Raw genomic sequence first — 21,970 nt, forward strand, 5'->3', positions numbered from 1 at the left:
CAGACCTGCAGCCATATGTTCTGGACACTCAGGTAAGGAGAAGGGCTAAGCTGTCAACTGATCAACACCTGGTGGTGAGTTGGATCAGGTGGCGGGGGAGGATGCTGGACAGACCTGGCACACATAAAACGTACGCCTGCTGCCAGGTCTATGGCAGAACTTCAACAGCATTCTGAGGGAGACTGGAGATGTTGAGGTGTAAATTTGATCCAGGAAGTTATGGCCACTCATTGGAAAGTCTACATGCTGGTAATACTTAGCAAGAATTTCTTCTTGATTGGCTGAAGATTGGCTCCCACATACTGATGGACCATTAACAACTGACATATGAAATGATCTTGCGTGCCAGATATAATTGTATCGCTGACCGTAGGTTTGACCCTCCTGGTCTAAATGGTTCAGAGAAGGCTTGGGAGAAAGTGCTGTGGTCAGATGAAACCAAAAAACAACTTTCTGGCATCAACTAACCCATTTAAACCTGAACAAGAACCTCCCTCCCTCAACTAGAACAGTGAAGACCGATCGTGGATGGGTCTTCCACCATGGCAATGACTCAAAACATACCACCAAGGCAACAAAGGAGTAGCTAAAGAAGAAGCACACTATAAGAGGCCATAAGAAGATCATTTGTAACCTCCACTAAAGCTGTTTCTGTGCTGTGATGAGTTTTGAAACCTGACTGAAACTGTTTGAATAAACCATTCCTCTGCAGATGATGTGTTAGCTGTTTTACAGCTACTATTTCAACCATTTTTAAGATAACAGGAAAGTTGGAGATTGTCTTTAATTAGAGAGTCTATAATTAGCTAAGACAGATGTGTAAAGCGATGGCTTTTGAGTAGTGGTTTAATCACTGCTAGCTTGAATGTCTGTGGTACCGAGGTCATTAATAGAGATAGGCATGTTTAAGAGTGAAAGACTGTAGGATGGCAGGACTTCATTGAGCAGTCTTGTAGGAATATGGTCTAAAACACATGTTGATGTTTTGGAATTACTGAAGTAATAATTACTGAGGTTGGAGAAAAAGAGTCTAAATAAATGTCAGTGATACTGAAAGCTGTACTGTGCTGAAGAGAAATCTAAGGTTGCTATTATTTTCTCTTCACACACTGAGGTTAATTATGGAGTTCCACAGGGTTCAGTGCTAGGACCAATTCTGTTTACATTATACATGCTTCCCTTAGGCAGCATCATTAGAAGACATAGCATACATTTTCACTGCTATGCAGATGACACCCAGCTCTATCTACCCATGAAGCCAGATAACACACATCAATTAGTTAAACTGCAGGAATGTCTTAAAGACATAAAGACCTGGATGGCCGCTAACTTTCTGCTTCTTAATTCAGATAAAACTGAGGTTATTGTACTCGGCCCTGAAAAACTTAGAAATATGGTATCTAACCAGATTCTTACTCTGGATGGCATTACCTTGGCCTCCAGTAACGCTGTGAGGAACCTTGGAGTCATTTTTGACCAGGAAATGTCCTTCAATGCACATATTAAACAAATATGTAAGACTGCGTTCTTCCATTTGCGCAACATCTCTAAAATTAGAAATATCCTGTCTCAGAGTGACGCTGAAAAACTAGTTCATGCATTTATTACTTCCAGGCTGGACTACTGTAATTCATTATTATCAGGATGTCCAAAAAACTCACTGAAAAGCCTTCAGCTAATCCAAAATGCTGCAGCAAGAGTGCTGACAGGGACTAGAAAGAGAGAGCAGATTTCTCCTGTTTTGGCTTCCCTTCATTGGCTTCCTGTTAAATCCAGAATTGAATTCAAAATCCTGCTCCTCACATACAAGGTCTTAAATAATCAGGCCCCATCTTATCTTAATGACCTTGTAGTACCATATCACCCTATTAGAGCACATCGCTCTCGCTCTGCAGCCTACTTGTTGTTCCTAGAGTATTTAAAAGTAGAATGGGAGGGAGAGCCTTCAGTTTTCAGGCCCCTCTTCTGTGGAACCAGCTTCCAGTTTGGATTCGGGAGACAGACACTATCTCTACTTTTAAGATTAGGCTTAAAACTTTCCTTTTTGCTAAAGCATATAGTTAGGGCTGGACCAGGTGACCCTGAATCTTCCCTTAGTTATGCTGCAATAGACGTAGGCTGCCGGGGGATTCCCATGATGCATTGAGGTTTTCCTTTCCAGTCACCTTTCTCACTCACTATGTATTAATAGACCTCTCTGCATTGAATCATATCTGTTATTAACCTCTGTCTCTCTTCCACAGCATGTCTTTTATCCTGTCTTCCTTCTCTCACCCCAACCGGTCGCAGCAGATGGCCGCCCCTCCCTGAGCCTGGTTCTGCCGGAGGTTTCTTCCTGTTAAAAGGGAGTTTTTCCTTCCCACTGTCGCCAAAGTGCTTGCTCATAGGGGGTCATATGATTGTTGGGTTTTTCTCTCTATCTATGAAGCGCCTTGAGGCGACTTTTGTTGTGATTTGGCGCTATATAAATAAAATTGAATTGAATTGAATTTTTTTTTCAATCAGTGATGAACAGTAAGATGTTCTAGCTTCACAGGGAGCTTTTTCATAGAGTAACAAAGTATTTCAAAGTATCTTCAGGCTAAATGTAGATTGCACATTTCAGTTACATCTTTCCTTTTCAGAGGAGCCACAGTATCCAGACTTGTATGCACCAAACATGTAAAACATGTAAAACATGTAATAAGATAATTGACGTCTGGGGGCATAGAGTTTAAGTAGCTCCTCTGCACTGTGTGGGCACAAGGCATTGAAGGAGATAGTGGATAGTGGAGGAATTATATCCTTAAACTTACTTTCACCACTATCAGAAAGACCTCTACTGAAATGAAGAGTATTCCCCACCGCAGAGTGGCCTAATCTGCTTGGAGAGAATCCATGTGTGCACATGGTCAAAATATAAGCTGGTGCATGTTCAGGTTGAGGTTATATAATAAAACTGACTTTAACAAAATAAAATAATGTTTTGGATTCAAATACTACAGAGAACAGACTTAACCCACCTATGATTACTTAGACTAGCCATATCACGGACTGTCTGGGCTGTCTCTGATGCAAAGTCCAGAGCACCAGCCACCGGTTTGGTCACAGTACCAACAAGGCCTTTACCCAGGCCAGAGAAGAAGCCACCGACCCCACCCTCCGTCTTCACACCCTCCACTGTGGAAGTGATGATGCTCGTCATGCCTCCAATGATACCTGAGAGAGGACAGAACGTGTATTTAAAAGGATGTACAAACTTGCAAAAATGCTAGCTTCAAGGGGAGCAGGCAGTGGGTCTTTAGTTTAATGTAGACAATCTGTAACTTTGATATTTCATGTGAGTAATGTTTCTGGTATGTTGTTCTGAGGCTCTTGGATGAGTCGTTGCTGCGCTGTGTAATTTTGGTTGGCCAGCTACTCTTGGGAAGGTTCACTACTGTTCCATATTTTCGCCCTTTGTGGATAATAGTTAAAAAATTCCTTGCTCCATTAAACAGCACTTTTCAACTTTTCAAAATTTCCATAGGGGGCTAATAATTCTGTCATCTGAAGATCAGCTCAAATTATGTAAAAATCAATTCTGAAACATCACTTATTCCAAAGGGCTCAAATATTTTCTATTAACAATTATCATTTTAGTGTCATCTTTCATTCAGTAATCTGTATTGTTTGATCTTAAATCTTTTGTTTCAACAATAATTTGTTCTCCCCACCACTTTTTTAGCATTTTAGCATACGGACAACAGAGTTCACATAAATTACATTTTTAAGGGTTTGGGAGGCTCTTCATTCAGACACTAATTAAATGAATCTTTTATCAACTAGTGGTAGCATTAACCAGGCAAAGAAGAGTTTTGAAGCTGTACCGTGAGCCAATCCATGAATCCCTGCTACCAGGTGCTCTCCACTGGTGGCTCCGTGGTATCTGATGTACTCTCGTTCATTCTGGTGCCGATTGTCCATAGTCTTTCCCAGCCCATCCGATAAAGTCCCTGCAAACTGACAAACAAAGCAGAGTCCCACCACACTGTAAATAGACTGGTTCTATGCACCATTTCTGCAAAGAGTGTGGCGCAGGTGCCGTTTCAGGTCATCTCCAGAAAGACATACTGATCGACCAGGGCACATCGTTCATGTCTCGCACAAGTGAAATGTCACAGCTTGATGCGTAGCCCATGCCCTGGGTTGACGAGCTCACGGACCGGTTAGGCACTGCTCACTTTTTTTTACAACACTGGATTTAACCAAGGAATACTGGCATATTCCCTTGTCTCCACAGTCTAAGGAAAAAATGGCCTTCTCTACTCCATATGGTTTGTACAAATTTTTCACACTTCCTTTTGGCTTGTTCGGAGCCCCAGCCACTTTCCAACACCTCATGAACCAGGTGCTACGTCCACATGGTGAATATGCTGCCACCGAATTTGAATCATCCACAGTGACACCTGGGCAGAGCTTGATTAAATGATTAAATCATTTCAGATTTAATCTACTATAATCTTAGAATATTTAATCAACAAAAACGAATTAAAAGAATTTAGATGCCTAAATTATGACTAAAACTAAATGACGATTTGCTGTCATTGGCTGGACATTATACACCTAAACAACAAAATTTACTTAACTCTTCTAATGTCTATGTATATATTTGAGGCTTTATGTATATTTTTGATCATGTGTGGATTTGCAGAAAATCCTAAATAAATTTGAAGTTGTGTACCCGAATCTTGTTTTTTTTAATCTCATTAGAGATGCTGCACAATCATTCTAACCTGGAAAAAGAAAGTTTAAAAAAATGATTAAAAGATGACATTCATACCTAATGACCAGGGTATATAAACTATATAAAAATATCACACAAATACAGAATTCCCTGAACTTTGGGGGTGAATAAAGTTTATCTGATTTTAACCAAACCTAAAAAGTGAGAGGCACCGTGAACCAAACCTAAGATATACATACCTTGGCTGCAGAGTTGGACACACCGTGGGTTACACTGCGTATGAGACCACCCACATTGCCATGTTTGAAGAGTTCAGTCATGCCCTCAGAGACGTCATTTAGGAGGCCCATGGGGTTCCCCAGGAAGTCCACAGACCCAAGTATCTGAGCCGCTTGACTGATGAGCTCCTACATAAAGACAACACTGCACTGTAAGGCTCTGACACAAGCTACACTGTCTACCACAGCACATGACATAGTTGTCTATGTGATAACTTATAGTGGATTTAAAAACATTTTTTTATAAACACCTTAACAGCTTAGAATTGTTGCAGTTTTAATTTTTTATATATTTTTTGTTGTTCTACTAAATTCTTCTAAATGAAATCTCTGTAGACATGTAGTACTGTGCAAAATTCCTGAGCCCACCACATTTCTTTATAGTTTGCTATGAAAATGGGATATAATAGCTGCAGCCTTTCATTGAAAGATATATATATAAATGCAGTATGTAAGGCAAGAACAGAAGTTGTACAATTTCACAAAGCTTGAAAGTCTATATTTGGTATTTTTCAGCACAGCCTGAACTGTCTTAGGCAGCTTGGGATGGGAATAAGAATTGATAAGAATGTAGTGATTCCATTATCATTATTACTTATCGATTCTCATTTGCTACATTTTGAGAGTCACCACCGAGACATTACATTAATGCAAATTAATTACATGCTGTGGGTCAAATGTTTGTCCATGTTGGAGGGATTTACCTTCTTTGTTGCTATCAGCGTTGGGATCATTACTCAAAAAAGTATTACACAGAACACTTTTCTTAAAAGTAATGCAGGATAATACTTTGTTACACTATTCATTACAATACTACTGCATTTCTCTGTAAAATGACCTAAAACATATTGCCTCATAATTACCATTTCATATAAACCTGAAGTTACAGTTCCACACAACAACACAAATCCCTGTTTACCATTGTTCAACTGTTCTATTTGTGGTGGTGTAGATCAGCTGATAGGCTGTGGTGATGGTTGCAGTAGGAATTGTCCATAGTTGTGCATTCACATCATCTAGTAGATCTTCAGAGGGTACTTCACGTGGTCTTGGTAACCAGCTATGGAGGGTCCAAGTTTCCAGCTTTGCCATAATCCTATCTTTCAGGTCAGCACCTCTCACACTCAACACTCCTTCTTCCTTCATACTTGGGGTTTGGTACCAAATGTCAGGTGGGGGTTATGATATCTCCCCTCTGACCTGTCGTCCTTGGCGTAGCATTTTTGTTGTCAGTCTCTTACAGTGAGAGCAGTTACCTTCTTCTGAATGTTGGAACACTGAGCTACTAGTTGTTTTGCCATCAAACTGGATGCTGGATATCGAAGATTCCATAGGTCCCTCATCATGTTCATGTGACCACTTCCACTGGAGTTACTTGTATAGTAGTGTTCCAACAGTGTCCTATTCTCATCTCTTGTCTACTTGCGCCTTCTTGCTCCAGAAGCTCACTTCTCATCAGTGTGTCCTGGTTCCTCAACACCTGACGCGGGACATTATTAATCTGGGCGACATCTGAGCCGGTATGGCTTCAGTCTCTCGCTCATATCAGAGGTAGGATTGGTTAGCATACGAGTTCTAGCCCAGGGACCCTTACTTGATACAGACATTCTTACCACTATGCTAAGCGCGCGCGCACGCACACACACACACACACACACACACACACACACACACACGTATATAAAGCCTGTTACCTCTCTAAAGTGCTTAAGGATGTCATTGATGATGATCTCCTGTGTTTCATAGGGATGCACTCTTGTGAATGGGTACATGTTGATGACTGCATCTTCAAAGCGAACTAGAGGAAAGCCCAGGGTACCTTTCAGGGCCTAAAATGACCAAAAAAAAAGGAAAAGAAAAGAAAAACAAATCACGTAATAATATGAGGCAGTAGCATGGCAGCTCTCAGATACTTGAATTGTTTTATGCCATAAATGCAGAGTGCCTGCAAAGTCAGGCTTTAACCACATTAGAATAGAATAATCCTTTAATTGTCCCACAAGGGGAAATTTGGGTGTAGCAGCAAGAAAGACACATATACACAAACAAACAGTACACATGACACAGAACAGAAACATACACAATTTTTACATATTTACATGAAGGACAATGGTTACCAAAAGCAGAGTACTGTACCGTTATTAAATTAAATAATTAAATACAGATAAGAGGCAAACGCTGTTTATAGTGTGAATCGGTTGATAAAATAGTGCAAGTTACAGCGCTGATGTAAACATCTATGTTTGTTGGGAGTGGTGGTCTGAAACAACAGGCAGCCTCAGGGGCCCACGGACAGCCTGATACAAAACAGCTTGGTAAAAAAATATGTTGCCGTCCATCTCTCCCTAGTAACAACTATATGGGAAGTAGTGTGTTTTTTTAAGATAAATCTCCCATTTGGACGTTGTTCAGTCAGTGGCTCGGCTGCTTGGATTGCCAGGTGTACCTGTGTAGTGCTTTAGCTAGCAGCTGTCTGACTTCACCTCGGCTAACTGTCAATGATCTGGACCTTTTAACAACGTTTGGGTTTTTGGCGCCATTTGGTACTATTTTAACAGATTTATCTAATCAGCAGATATGCACAGGTGTGTGTGTGTGTGTGTGTGCATGTGTTGCATCAAGCAGTTTATAGATGCCCCTTGGTAAATGAGCTACCAACTGTTAGCTGATAACGTAGCACTCCATATCGAGCTCCAGATGTAGCCACTCAAGGCTCCAAAACCCAATATGGTGACAGCTTTAAAATAAATTAATTAATAATCGGCAAAGTCACAATTTTATGGTGTGAAAACCAGCTGATCACACATAACATTATAAGTATTTAAGTATTTAATGTAAGAAATGAAAAGCACTGATCTCCTGTGACAGAATACGATGTTCTGGTTGGAAACCTTGTGTCCTAGTATTCATGTGGATATCTCCCACCTAAATATTGCTGCTGTTGGCAGCACGAGTGAGAGCTACACAGAACTGGTGCCTGTCTACTGTTATATCAATCCTTTAAGATTTCATCTGCCCTACAAAGACGTTTTCAACTTTAAACAATTAATTTAGCTTTATTATATATAAAGATCCAAGCTACTCCAATTTTTATACTTGGTTAGGTTAATTAAATTGTATTTACATGTAAACAGCATATTCTGGAAAAGAAGAAAATATTCTCAAAATGCTGAGCAACTGCTTTAAGAAAATAAAACTTTTGAGTGGTTATGTCTACCATTAAGCTTTGGTTTTTGGACATGTTGCTCTCTATCAAAGGCACCGCCACTTTGCATTATCAGAATGATTTCAGGCTAAAAGCTTGGTTATAAAAAAAGATCAGTGTCTGGTTACCTTGAGTTCAGCAGGCAGCTTGTGAGAGGTGAAGACACTCAGTTTGACCTGAGGAAGGCTGATCTTCAAATTCTCAAAGTAGTACCGTTTGTGAGGTCCAGTGTCCTCGTTGGGCTTGTCACGGAGGTTTTCATCCAACTTCTCCAGCTCTGGATAAAAATAAAGATGATCAGTTTTGCGGTGAGCCTCTTACCACTATTAACAATGATGCTGAAACAAAGACCCACCAGCATCTGTCTGTCCATATCCAAAGAAACTGAGCAGCTTGAGCAGCAACTTCTCCTCAATTATGACAGTGAAGCGACGAGCTGTCACCATCAGGTGCTGCGTATATATCATGGTTACATCTTTAGTCACAAGATTCTGGTACAACAAAGCTATATGTTTTCTAAAAAAATATATCAAGACTTTCTGACAGTTTCATCAGTTTACTTTTCTACAGTCCCCAGTGATCACCTGTGATGGAGCACTGTGTGGTACTCACCTTGTAGAGGTCAGTAAGCATGAGGCTGCTAGGAACCTTGACTGAATTGACTTGCATTGCTGGGCCACTGTCACTTACACTGCTCTCACTGGAACTGGGAGTCACACACAGCATGACAGGATGAGTGGTACCCAAGAGCTGATTATCCACCTGATAACCACAATGTGACAGAAAGAGTATTTATAGAGTTAGCGAAACATTTACTAGATAAACAAGTTCATCAGGAAAGCATTCACAGCACAGTGTCAGACTGAATACTTATGTACATATTATATTTTTATTTTCAGATTTTTATTTACAAGAATTTCAAGCAAACTTTTTCCCTTTGTCATTATAAGGTATGTGTGTAAAGATGTGAAATTAAGGGTGAAATAATATGACAACATCTGGAAAAGGTTAAATGCTGTGAATACTTTCCAGATGCACTTATCAGACTCACAAGTACAGCAAGTTAAATAATTATTTGTAAATTTGCTCACTTACAATACAAAGATGTGAAATCTCTCATTTTTATGGCAGCTTAATTTTGATTTAAAAACATATTTCATAAAAAGTTACGAATTGATTTGTATGTCACTGAGTGAATTAAGTATTTGATGCCTAAGCTAAAATGACTTAGAAACCTTTGTTGGCAAACACAGCAATAAGATGTTTCTTGTAGGATTTTGCCCCCCCCCCATCTCCACAGAAACACTAATTCCTTTAGGTTTCTTGGTGCCGTTTGGCAACTCGAAGCTTCAGCTCCCTCCATACATTTTCTCTAGTACTGAGGTCTGGAGACTGGCTCCATGATGTTAATGTGCTTGTTATCTGGCTGTTCCTTTGTTAGGTTATGTTGTTGGTATGTTTTGGATAACCGTCATGCTGGAAGACGGTACATGACCCATCGTCAGCTCTCTGGCCGAGGGAAAGAGGTTCTCATCCAAGATTTTACCGTACACGATCCCATACATTGGCCGCTCAATACAACAAAGTCATCCTGTACCCTTAACAGAGAAACGACTCCAAAGCATCCACGTCTGTGCTTGACTGTTATTTATATGAAGTGTTTTTCTGGATTTTTGGTTCATATTCTGTCTCTCTCCAATAAAATTAAACTACCACAAAATTTAGAGACTTTTCTTTTGTTTGTAAGTGAACTTACAAATTCAGAGGGGGATCAAATAATTTTCCTTCTTAATTTTCAGCATGTATACCACATGAATGTAAAATGAAGCATCTTTTGCATTCATTTATCTATATTATCCACCGCTCTATTCCAATTCAAGGTCATGTGGGGCTCGTGCCTATGAATGTATGTGTTAGATAGAAAGCACGGAAGCATAGAAAAAAGTGCCTGTATGAATGGCTGAATGAGGCAAGTTGTATAAAATCCTCTGAGTGCTCAGGTAGAGTAGAAAAGCAGTATACAAGAATCAGTCCATTTCCCATTTACTCCACATGGAAAGGCCCTAGTCTGGACTCTAACCCAGGACTTTCTTACTGTGAGGCAATGATGCTAACCACTGTATCATTCTGCCACCCATTTAAGCTGAAAGTACACATTTCAATAAAATCTTGGTTGCTTCATTGAAGTCATTTATGCGTCTTTTAATAACATGAATTCAAATTTAAGTGATTTATGGCTCAGCTGCAGGGCAGAAGTGGAGCACTGGATTTAGGGTGTGGTGTCAGGGGAGGCATGAGACCTGACTGCAGAGCGGTGTCCTGTACTAGAGAGAGGAAGCTGGAAAACTGTTTTACTCTAGGGTTTTATGTAAGCTGGGTTTTATGTATTACGAAGGTGGTTTAATTCCTACTGTAAACCAGTATGTTGCCATGGTAATTTTTGCTTCTTCCCAGACTATCATACACCACAGAGGCTACAACTAAGAAAAAAAAACACAGATTAGTGAAACCTTGTGTTAACGTTGATAGCCAGCTTTGTGTGAAACTTATCCTGACTGTCAGTGTTGGGTAAGTGAGTCCAGATAATGGAAAGCTACCCTGAGCATGTGAAACAGTTCATTTAAAGTAGCTCTGGAATAAACCTCACACTGCGTGGTCCTGTAATGCGTTTATTAAGTACTGTAAATATTTTCAAATGTGCAGTAAGCTCACCTGTATATTGTGGATGCTCAGCTCCAACACTTCATTGGCAGCAGTGCGAGTAAAGTGGACATCTATACCAGACAGCGTAGTAAAAACAAGCTCCTCAGGAACCTTGTTGACCAGAGACAGCCCTAGCCCTTCCTCCAAGTTCACCAACACCTGGGTATAATTACAGAGAAGAAGTGTATGATTCCTAGATGAACCATTTTAAGGTTTTCTAGAAAGCCTATTCTAACCAAGACCAGTACAACAATGTAAAAAATTCTAGAAAATAATAAGATAATATTCATCCACACATTCACCATCTTTCTCTTATTCAGGGCAGAGTTGTAGGGCTAGGAAGAGAGAAGGCAAGACAACCCTCTCCCCACCCCATCCAGCATAACCAGGAGAACATTGAGGGATTCCCAGACACGCCAAGAGATGTAATTTCTCCAGCAGATCCAGGGGCTTTCTCTTGGTGCGACATGCTTGGAACATTTCACCCATTTCATCTTTGCCAGATTACTGAACCACCTCAACTGGCTCCTTTCGATGTCGAGGAACGGGGGCTCTTCTCTAAGACTCTCTCAAATGACTATCTCTAAGGAAGAGAGACCAGAGAGCATCACTGTAGCCATGGTCTCTTGCTCACTTCTCCCATCAATCATGAACAAGACCCTGAGGTACTTAAGCTCCTTCACATGACGCAGCAGCTCACGTTGAGGACTCCACCCTATTCCAGCTAAGGGCCATGGCCTCAAATTTGGAGGTGCTAATACTCATTGTTGGTACGTCACACTCTGCTGTGCTCCTATCCAGTACCATGGAAGAGATTTTTCAAGGGAGGCTGTGGAGAGTGATCCCCCAGTAGTTTAAGCACAGCCTCCAGTCTTCGTTCTTAAAGATGAAGAGCTGGGAGAGCATATTCACTTTTTTAAACTGTGAGAATATCTGAATCCCCAAATTGAGAAGTATATATACACTACAAATAAACACTTGAAGTGAAATATTTTTGTTACAGCATAATAGATGCATTTCAAATGATTTTACCTCCAGCTCCTGCTCAGCCTCTCTCTTCTTCACGTCATCTTTGCCCCGATCCTGTTCTGTACTAGGTGAGCTCCTCATCATTCTCCTCTGATTGAAGTCACTGATCTGCAAAAAATGCAGTTTAAACCAAAATCAATACTGAGGAGGTTCACAGATATGAAATTCAGATATTTTCATGAGTATTTTTGGATCATTAGAGTGATAAATATCTGGTACATCATAAAAGAAGCAGTTACCAGATTTATAGTGTGTGAACAGAAAAGAAAAACCAAAGAGACTGTCTATCAGATTTGGAACATCTGGAGTCAGGTCAAATATAAATGACTCTACCATCCCACCTTCAGTAAAAAAAACAAAAAAACACATGCTCAGATGGGTTAAAATCATTCAAGAACATTCAATTCTTTGTCTTAAGGCACGCTCACACAGGAAGTGATTTGCCTGTCATGCATCGTTTTGTTGCTGACAGTTGGTCGCTACCAGTGTTTTTAGGAATGTTAGCCAGAGGTTTCTAACTTGTTTTGTGTTGCATGCTCTGGCCCCTGGAATACATTGACAAGTCTCTAGGGTGAAAACATGAGTGAGTTGGTAGTGTACCTAAGGCTTCTGATTCACACAATTACTGGGGGTGTCCTATTGACCATAGCATATTCAGGAGCAGGATAATGAGTCAAAACGAGCTGCTTGAGTGAGAAAGAATTTTCTTCATCAACAAGAAGACCAATGAGTCCTGCAAGGGGACTGTAAAGCAGAGTTGCAGTCTTACACGCCTCTCTGCAGCTTCTCTCCTCCTGCTACCCCCCCAAAAACCCATCTCCACAGAGACTGTGTCAGCTCCCAAAAAGACAAAAAACAAACTAAAAACCAGCAACAAACAACTTAAACATAAACAATTACAAAGAAAGAACAATACAGTATCCATATGTGAACCAAAGAGTAAAACAGTGAAATGTGGATTATTAAATATTAGGTCTCTCTCCTCCAAGTCTCTGTTAGTACATGACTTAATAATTGATCAACAAATTGATTTACTCTGCCTTACAGAAACCTGGTTGCAGCAGGATGATTATGTTAGTTTAAATGAATCAACACCCCCGAGTCATTCTAACTACCAGAAATCTCGAAGCACAGGCCGAGGGGGCGGTGTGGCAGCAATTTTTCACACCAGCCTATTAATTAATGAAAGACCAAGACAGACTTTTAATTCATTTGAAAGCCTGATGCTTAACATTGTCCACCCCAGCTGTGAAACTCAGAAACTAGTCTTACTTGTTATCATCTATCGTCCACCTGGCCCTTACACAGAGTTTCTGTCTGATTTCTCAGACTTTATATCTAATTTAGTTCTGAGCTCAGATAAAATAATTATTGTGGGTGATTTTAACATCCATGTAGATGCTAAAAATGACAGCCTCAACATGGCATTTAATCTGTTATTAGAATCAATTGGTTTCTCTCAAAATGTAAAAGAACCCACCCACCACTTTAATCACACTCTAGATCTTGTTTTAACATATGGCATAGAAACTGAACATTTAACAGTGTTTCCTGAAAACCCTCTCCTGTCTGATCATTTCCTGATAACATTTACATTTACAATAATTGATTACACAGCGGTGGAGAGTAGACTTTATCAAAGTAGATGTCTTTCTGAAAGCGCTGTAACTAAGTTTAAGAATATAATCCACCCACTGTTATCATCTCCAATGCCCTGTACCAACACAGAGCAGAGCAGCTATCTGAACGCTACCCCAACAGAGGTCGATTATCTTGTTAATAATTTTACCTCCTCACTGCGTACGACTCTGGATACTGTAGCTCCTGTGAAAACTAAGGTCTCAAATTTGAAGTACCTGACTCCGTGGTATAATTCTCAAACACGTACCCTAAAGCAGATGACTCGTAATCTGGAGAGGAAATGGCGTGTCACAAATTTAGAGGATCATCATTTAGCCTGGAGAAATAGTTTGCTGCTTTATAAGAAAGCCCTCCGCAAAGCCAGAACATCTTACTATTCATCACTGATTGAAGAAAATAAGAACAACCCCAGGTTTCTCTTCAGCACTGTAGCCAGGCTGACAAAAAGTCAGAGCTCTTTTGAGCCAACCATCCCTTTAATGTTAACTAGTAATGACTTCATGAACTTCTTCAAAAATAAATTTTTTATCATTAGAGGAAAAATTACCAATAATCATCCCTCAGATGTAATATTATCTACAGCTACTCTTAGTACCATTGATGTTAAGTTAGACTCTTTTTCTCTAATTGATCTTTCTGAGTTAACTTCAATAACTACTTCCTCCAAACCATCAATGTGTCTTTTAGACCCCATTCCTACAAAACTGCTCAAAGAAGTCCTGCCATTAATTAATTATTCGATCTTAAATATGATCAACCTATCTCTAATAATCGGCTATGTACCACAGGCCTTCAAGCTGGCTGTAGTTAAACCTTTACTCAAAAAGCCATCTGTAGACCCAGCAGTCTTAGCTAATTATAGGCCAATCTCCAACCTTCCTTTCATATCAAACATCCTTGAAAGAGTAGTTGTCAAACAGCTAACAGATCATCTGCAGAGGAATGGTTTATTTGAAGAGTTTCAGTCAGGTTTCAGAGTTCATCACAGCACAGAAACAGCTTTAGTGAAGGTTACAAATGATCTTCTTATGGCCTCTGACAGTGGACTCATCTCTGTGCTTGTCCTGCTAGACCTTAGTGCAGCGTTCGATACTATGGACCATAATATCCTATTAGAGCGATTAGAACATGCTGTAGGTATTACAGGTACTGCGCTGCAGTGGTTGGTATCATATCTATCTAATAGACTCCAATTTGTGCATGTAAATGGAGAGTCCTCTTCACACACTGAGGTTAATTATGGAGTTCCACAGGGTTCAGTGCTAGGACCAATTCTGTTTACATTATACATGCTTCCCTTAGGCAGTATCATTAGAAGACATAGCATACATTTTCACTGCTATGCTGATGACACCCAGCTCCATCTGTCCATGAAGCCAAATAACACACACCAATTAGTTATAGAGTGCAGGAATGTCTTAAAGACATAAAGACCTGGATGGCCGCTAACCTTTTGCTTCTTAATTCAGATAAAACTGAGGTTATTGTACTCGGCCCTGAAAAGCTTAGAAATATGGTATCTAACCAGATTCTTACTCTGGATGGCATTACCTTGGCCTCCAGTAACGCTGTGAGGAACCTTGGAGTCATTTTTGACCAGGATATGTCCTTCAACGCACATATTAAACAAATATGTAAGACTGCTTTCTTCCATTTGCGCAACATCTCTAAAATTAGAAATATCCTGTCTCAGAGTGACGCTGAAAAACTAGTTCATGCATTTATTACTTCCAGGCTGGACTACTGTAATTCATTATTATCAGGATGTCCAAAAAACTCACTAAAAAGCCTTCAGCTAATCCAAAATGCTGCAGCAAGAGTGCTGACAGGGACTAGAAAGAGAGAGCAGATTTCTCCTGTTTTGGCTTCCCTTCATTGGCTTCCTGTTAAATCCAGAATTGAATTCAAAATCCTGCTCCTCACATACAAGGTCTTACATAATCAGGCCCCATCTTATCTTAATGACCTTGTAGTACCATATCACCCTATTAGAGCACTTCGCTCTCGCTCTGCAGGCCTACTTGTTGTTCCTAGAGTATTTAAAAGTAGAATGGGAGGCAGAGCCTTCAGTTTTCAGGCCCCTCTTCTGTGGAACCAGCTTCCAGTTTGGATTCAGGAGACAGACACTATCTCTACTTTCAAGATTAGGCTTAAAACTTGCCTTTTTGCTAAAGCATATAGTTAGGGCTGGACCAGGTGACCCTGAATCCTCCCTTAGTTATGCTGCAATAGACGTAGGCTGCCGGGGGATTCCCATGATGCATTGAGTTTTTCCTTTCCAGTCACCTTTCTCACTCACTATGTATTAACAGACCTCTCTGCATTGAATCATATCTGTTATTAACCTCTGTCTCTCTTCCACAGCATGTCTTTATCCTGTCTTCCTTCTCTCACCCCAACCGGTCGCAGCAGATGGCCGCCCCTCCCTGAGCCTGGTTCTGCCGGAGGTTTCTTCCTGTTAAAAGGGAGTTTTTCCTTCCCACTGTCGCCAAAGTGCTTGCTCATAGGGGGTCATATGATTGTTGGGTTTTTCTCTGTATCTATGAAGCGCCTTGAGGCGACTTTTGTTGTGATTTGGCGCTATATAAATAAAGTTGAATTGAATTGAATTAAAGACCTGCTCCCAATAACATGATCCCAAAAAGTTGATTCTGTTCATCCAGACATCTCGTTTTCAGTGGGAGAAACCTTTCGTCACTCATTCAAGTGACTTCTTCAGTCTCAGCTGACTGCAGATTTCCCCAACCTTATAAACAGTACATTTGCATAATGACTGAAACAAGCACCACTTGTGAAAAATGGGCTGCGAGGTCAGTTTCTTGATCATTATTGCGCATGAATAACCACTGGTCACTGACCACTGATCATTGGCCAATGACTAATGATCAATGTCCATGAGTACCACAGAGAGTTCACAGAGAGTTGGGGAATGGCTGCAATCACAGCATTGTAAGATGGTGACAGATGTACCCTTAGGCCCCCTCCTCGATTCAGAGATGGTCTTTCCCTTTTCATGTAAATGGCCTCTTTGACTCCCCACTCAAACCAGCGTTCCTCCCTGTCCAGGATGTGTACATCCTTATCACTGAAAGAGTGTCCACTGTGGTGAAGATAGCCTGCAGAGTCCTGGCCTGACAACTTAACTCTTTTGAGTGTTGTACCATCTGCTTCGCCAGAGGTTGTTTGGTTTGTATAAATCCTGGCAATTCTCCCGGCACTTAACAGTGTACAGTATACTACTCTGTTTGTGTCAGGGGACACGTCTTCCACGTCTGCAATGTTGCCGTTTCTGTGGCTGTGATCAGTTCCACTAGAGGGATTTGTTTCTGTGTCACAGCAAAGTTCAACCCTTTTGTTTTTCTCTGCTTGGATGAGTTGTCTGTTAGACATATTTTTCACCCACTTGTCCCCTTCGGTGTGGCATCCTTCTCTCTTCTGGCCGCATTGCAAGTCTTTGTTGGATCCGCTCCTCTTTCGCAAGTGGTGCTAGTTTAACTCATTGTGCAAATTTACTGTTTATAAGGCTGTGGAAACCTGCAGTCAGCTGAGACAGAAGAAGACACTTGGATGATTGACGAAACCTCGAGATGAACAGCATCAACTTATTTATTATTTTGAAGAGCCTGTTAGGTGAAACAGTTTGTAATTGCTGTGTTTTTTATTTGTCTAAACCAGGGGTCAGCAACCTTTAAGACCCAAAGAGCCATTTGGACCCAGTTTCCACGGAAAAGAAAACACTGGGAGCCGCAAATACTTTTTCACATCTAAAATGAAGATAACACTGCATACATTGTTTTTTTTTACCTTTATGCTTTGTATGAACAGCTATAAAGTGTTGCTTATGAAATTCACGAAGTGCTACAAAGAAAATAAAATGTAATTCATGTAATGAACACATTTTGAACTCTTAAAAAAATTACAAAAAAGAACGACATCCAGCTGAAGGTCTCTTTTAAATGAATTAAAAGGCTGAACTTAAATTATCCATGTAGCAAACAAAAACTGAGCTGTCATTCTTATATCACCTTTGGGCTTGCTCTGAATTTTAAAAATAATTGGAAAAAAGCAACCTATCCCCACAAGCTTGTGGGGATAGGTTGATTGGATAATCCAAATTGTCACTAGGTGTGAATGTGTGAATGAATGTGAGTGCGAATGGTTGTCTGTCCCTGTGTGTTGGCCCTGTGACAGACTGGCGACCTGTCCAGAGTGTACCCCGCCTCTCGCCCTATGACAGCTGGGATAGGCTCCAGCGCCCCCCGCGACCCTGAAAAGGATAAGCGGAAGCAAATGGATGGATGGATGGATGGAAAAAAGCACTATGCTGCTAAAAAATGGTTAATGTGTATGGCGGGGTGTGGCCTGCAGTGCCTCTGCAGAAGAGGTGGACGCACCTGAGTATCATCTGCAATGACGCCTTGCCACCTTAAAGTCTGTGCTCTCTCTGCTGTTGTGTTATGTGTCGGGCTCTGTGCTGGAAAGCTAAAGCCAGCTGCATGTGTACAGCAACCATGTGTGAAAAGTGGTCAATAAAGAGATGCTGAAAAGCATGTTCATGCAAACATCGTTGGGTCTGCCGTGGTATGTTTACAATGAGACTTTTGCTCCTGAACCTCTGTGCACAGCGTCTGCAAATCGGGGCTATACGAAGTCACTTTCATCTTTACGCAAGACTGTAAGCTGTCATCTGTGAGGCGCGAGTGGTGTTTGTTTTTAACATAGTTTACGGTGGGGAATAGCTGCTCAAATACGTATGTGGATCCGAAGTTCGAATTTAGGCATACTGGCAGGCCTCGTCAGAAGTAAATGCAAATAAATCTGCCCAGGCATCATTAAATGTTCTATTTTCTTCAGATATTTTTCTTTTCTTACATTTCTCCATACTTGGCCTACCTGGGGTTGAAAGTCCAGAGTCACACTCGCGGAAGCCGGGAGTGTGACTCTTATTTTGAGCAACGAAAAATAATAAAATATCATTTTATATTTTTTCAAGATCACCATGGTAAACGGCCTGTATTTGTATAGCGCTTTACTTAGTCCCTAAGGACCCCAAAGCGCTTTACACTACATTCAGTCATCCACCCACACATTGGTGATGGCAAGCTACATTGTAGCCACAGCTGCCCTGGGGCGCACTGACAGAGGCGAGACACTGCCGGACACTGGCGCCACCAGGCCCTCTGACCACCACCAGTAGGCAACGGGTGAAGTGTCTTGCCCAAGAACACAACAACGGAGACTGTCCAGGCCGGGGCTCGAACTGGCAACCTTCCGATTACAAGACGAACTGCAAACTCTTGAGCCATGATCACCCACAATAATCTCCCAAATTTAGGACTACAAGTTAAAAAATAACTAACAAAAATAAAATACACTTTAGCTAAATACTTTTACAATTTATTTTCCCAAACCACGGAGCCACAGTATAAAGACTAAAGAGCCGCAGGTTGCCGACCCCTGGTCTAAACAATTCTTTAAGAGCAGCTTTTTGTCATTTCTTTAGACTTTCCTGTTTTGGATTTTTCACCTGTAAGACACGTGTGGGTCCATCTGGCAGCACCTGGACCGACAGAACCCCAGAACCCGGCCTCATCTTCTGGTTGATGAACTGCTGCTCAAGACTAGGCTCCAGAAGTCCAGAATCTGGTCCCAGAACCACCTCTGCTCCATCATACAGACCCGCAACCCCACCTTTCACCTGGAGAGTACCAGTCACCGAATAGTGTAAAATTGAAGAAAGTCATGAAAGGAAAAACACAAGCACAATAATAAGCTAAGCTGGTGGTGCACCTACCTGTACTACCAGTCGAGGCAGGCCACAGGTCAGCATGCCTGAGCTGAAGTACCATGTCTGGGTGGTGCTGCGTCGTGAGTCTGGCCTCCTCAGCATTAGTGGCTCAAAACTGGGAAAGGTAAAGAAATACCTCTTACACCCAGAGTTCATCTCAGCTTATGGTCTGGGGTCATTAAATTACTGAAAATTACTCCTGAGAGAGAATTCTTAAACTGCAGAGAACAAACCTGTTGTCACTAACAGCTGCAAGTCCAGCGATGTCCAGTACAAGAGAGGAGTCCAGTGGGCGTGGCTGAGCTGGTTTGCTCTGTGGTGGAGATGAACCTTCATGACAAAGCATGCCAGTCCCAGTCATCCTCCACAGCTGGGAACGCTTCCCTGGTTCCTGCACAATAATCCATGTAAACAGAATGATTATAATTTTCTATTATTTTTCTTCTCTCTCTCTCTCTCTCTCTCTCTCACACACACACACACACACACACACACACACACACACACACACAGGAAAAGATAATGGCAACAGATTTTCTGATCAGCCTGACACGTGCATAAAAAAAACGTTTTTGTTTCAAAATAAAACTTGAGTTGATGGCAAGTTTTGCTGCTGGGTTGCTGCTTATTCACAGTAGTGGAGAGCTAGCCTGCACACAGATGAATGCGTTAACACAATTCCAGGTAGTATTTAAAGTGTGATATTAGCAATGTGACCATTTTTAAAAGAGGGCACCTATGACTAGAGATTCAAGCCATTGCACGGTTGTATAAGGACCGGTCAATCTAAGTCGCTACACTCCCCAATAGACAAGTGCTAGTGACTGAAAGAATTAGATCTTGAATGTTGGATGAGCTTTCTCCAAAGGGTGGCTGGCCCTCGTTAAAGCCAGGGGGAGAAGCTTAGCAATTCGGGAGGGGTTCCAAGTAGAGCTGCTACATCTATTGATAGATTTAAATTTCATCACAAGCAATGTGATGGAGGAGACTTGTACGTTTTTCTTGAGAGGCCATTAGTCTTATGTTGTGGGAATGTGGATCTACGTCATATTGTAGCTCTTGTCTTTTTCTATTGCATTCATTTTGAGACATTTTGAGTTTATATGGCTGCTAACCTGGCCAGGGCTCCCTTGAAAAAGAGATTTTATCTCAGTGAGACTTTAAGGTTAAATAAAGGTAATAACTAATAAATAAATCAATTACTATCTTAAATGACTTGTAAATCAGTGCATTCTGTTTTACATTTTACAATGTATAACCTAACAAATATACTACCTTCTTCCTCAGGATGACCCTCTGAGTCTTAGTGTCCACATCTAGAACCAGTTCAGCACAGCTCACCAAACACTTCTTCCCAACAAGTCGTCTCTCGACAATCCTGCAGATACAAAATTAACCTTTGAACTTTAAAAAAAAGGAAAACAAAGAAAATGATGTCCTTTTTAATTCCTTCAGCCATACTGTGAGAAAGTGTGCGTGGCTGCGATGTAGATGAAGTTCTCATAGTAGAGTTTGTTGTATTCTCGGAAGAAGTTCATGTCAGCTGTGACCTCAGAAGATCCAGCTCCCTTCACAGTGAGTATGAGGCATGGGGGCAATGTAGGCTCATCACATGCGTAGTCTAGCACTGCGCCTGGCTTCACCTCAGTGTGCAGCTGCATGTCAACTACACCATGCTGCCAGAATCGAATAGGAACCTGCAACAATTAAAACAAAGGAGTTTATTCTAACAATTTACCTCATGCTCCATTTGTCTTTCATTTTTACTGAAGATGTGTAACAGATAATAAAGCCAACCCAGACACTTTTGCATGTGAAGGACACAAAAAGATAAGAAATAACAAATAACCAGACCATAACTGCTATGGATCTCAAAAAAAGATTCTGAATTCCTCTCAGAACAACACCCCCAAGTTGCAAATTAATAATAAGACCCTTTGTCTCTGGTATACTATCCATTACAGGAGGTCGAGCAGGTCGTTTAACACACAGCACATCAAAGTATCCTTGGGCAAGTTACTGAACCCTTGGTTTACCTAATGTGTGAGAGTGTGCATGAACGTTAGACAAAAGCACTTAGGTTGAGAATAAAGTACATGAATGCGTGCTTGATTGTGTGAGGCTTGTATTATTATTATTATTTTTAAAGAGTGAATGTTTTATTTCATTGTTTGTGGGAGCAGCCAACCACATGATGCAAGAATTTCCTTTGGAATTGATAAAGTTTTGTGAAATGTGTAAAAAAAAAAAAAAAAAAGCAAGGAGTGCTGAGAGTAGAAGAGTGGTACATAAGTACTGGTCCGTTTACCATTATTGAACTTCTACCAAAGCGTGTCATTTTTTCTTTTCCGGGAGAGCTAACAGTGGATGTATGTATTGTCAAAGACAGAGGAAAGACTTCAGCGAGTCCAGTGTTTTGAGTACAGGCGTTGTTTATCTGACTGACACAGTAGCACCTGACAGTTAGGACCAACCTCAGAGGTGTTGTCAATGCGGAAAGGAGGAGGCAGCTGGTCAGTGTCAGTAAAGGAGATCTGGTAGGTGGCTCCCTTGAGGGTGATCTCTGTCCGTAGGAAGAAACAATTCCCCAGTGTGTCCCTTTTTAAAATAAGATACAAATA

At 41.0% G+C, this 21,970-nt stretch overlaps 1 protein-coding gene across 4 annotated transcripts in view; it reads right to left on the minus strand.

Moving 5' to 3' along the window:
- vps13d (vacuolar protein sorting 13 homolog D) overlaps window positions 1-21,970 on the minus strand; it is an 88,430-nt gene that overhangs the window by 6,451 nt on the left and 60,009 nt on the right. For all 4 annotated transcript variants that reach the window (XM_040003797.1, XM_040003798.1, XM_040003799.1 and 1 more), the window contains 15 exons: window positions 21,824-21,947; window positions 20,811-21,046; window positions 20,625-20,727; window positions 19,583-19,740; window positions 19,356-19,464; window positions 19,089-19,259; window positions 11,924-12,028; window positions 10,901-11,050; window positions 8,801-8,950; window positions 8,544-8,640; window positions 8,317-8,465; window positions 6,678-6,812; window positions 4,945-5,112; window positions 3,849-3,981; window positions 3,003-3,198 (listed from right to left, as the gene is read on the minus strand). In XM_040003797.1, the coding sequence (XP_039859731.1) occupies window positions 3,003-3,198; window positions 3,849-3,981; window positions 4,945-5,112; window positions 6,678-6,812; window positions 8,317-8,465; window positions 8,544-8,640; window positions 8,801-8,950; window positions 10,901-11,050; window positions 11,924-12,028; window positions 19,089-19,259; window positions 19,356-19,464; window positions 19,583-19,740; window positions 20,625-20,727; window positions 20,811-21,046; window positions 21,824-21,947 (2,184 nt within the window). The remainder of the gene's footprint in view (window positions 1-3,002; window positions 3,199-3,848; window positions 3,982-4,944; window positions 5,113-6,677; window positions 6,813-8,316; window positions 8,466-8,543; window positions 8,641-8,800; window positions 8,951-10,900; window positions 11,051-11,923; window positions 12,029-19,088; window positions 19,260-19,355; window positions 19,465-19,582; window positions 19,741-20,624; window positions 20,728-20,810; window positions 21,047-21,823; window positions 21,948-21,970) is intronic.

Source organism: Simochromis diagramma, unplaced genomic scaffold (genome assembly GCF_900408965.1).
Source record: "Simochromis diagramma unplaced genomic scaffold, fSimDia1.1 OVJJ01000466.1, whole genome shotgun sequence".
NCBI lineage: Eukaryota > Metazoa > Chordata > Actinopteri > Cichliformes > Cichlidae > Simochromis > Simochromis diagramma.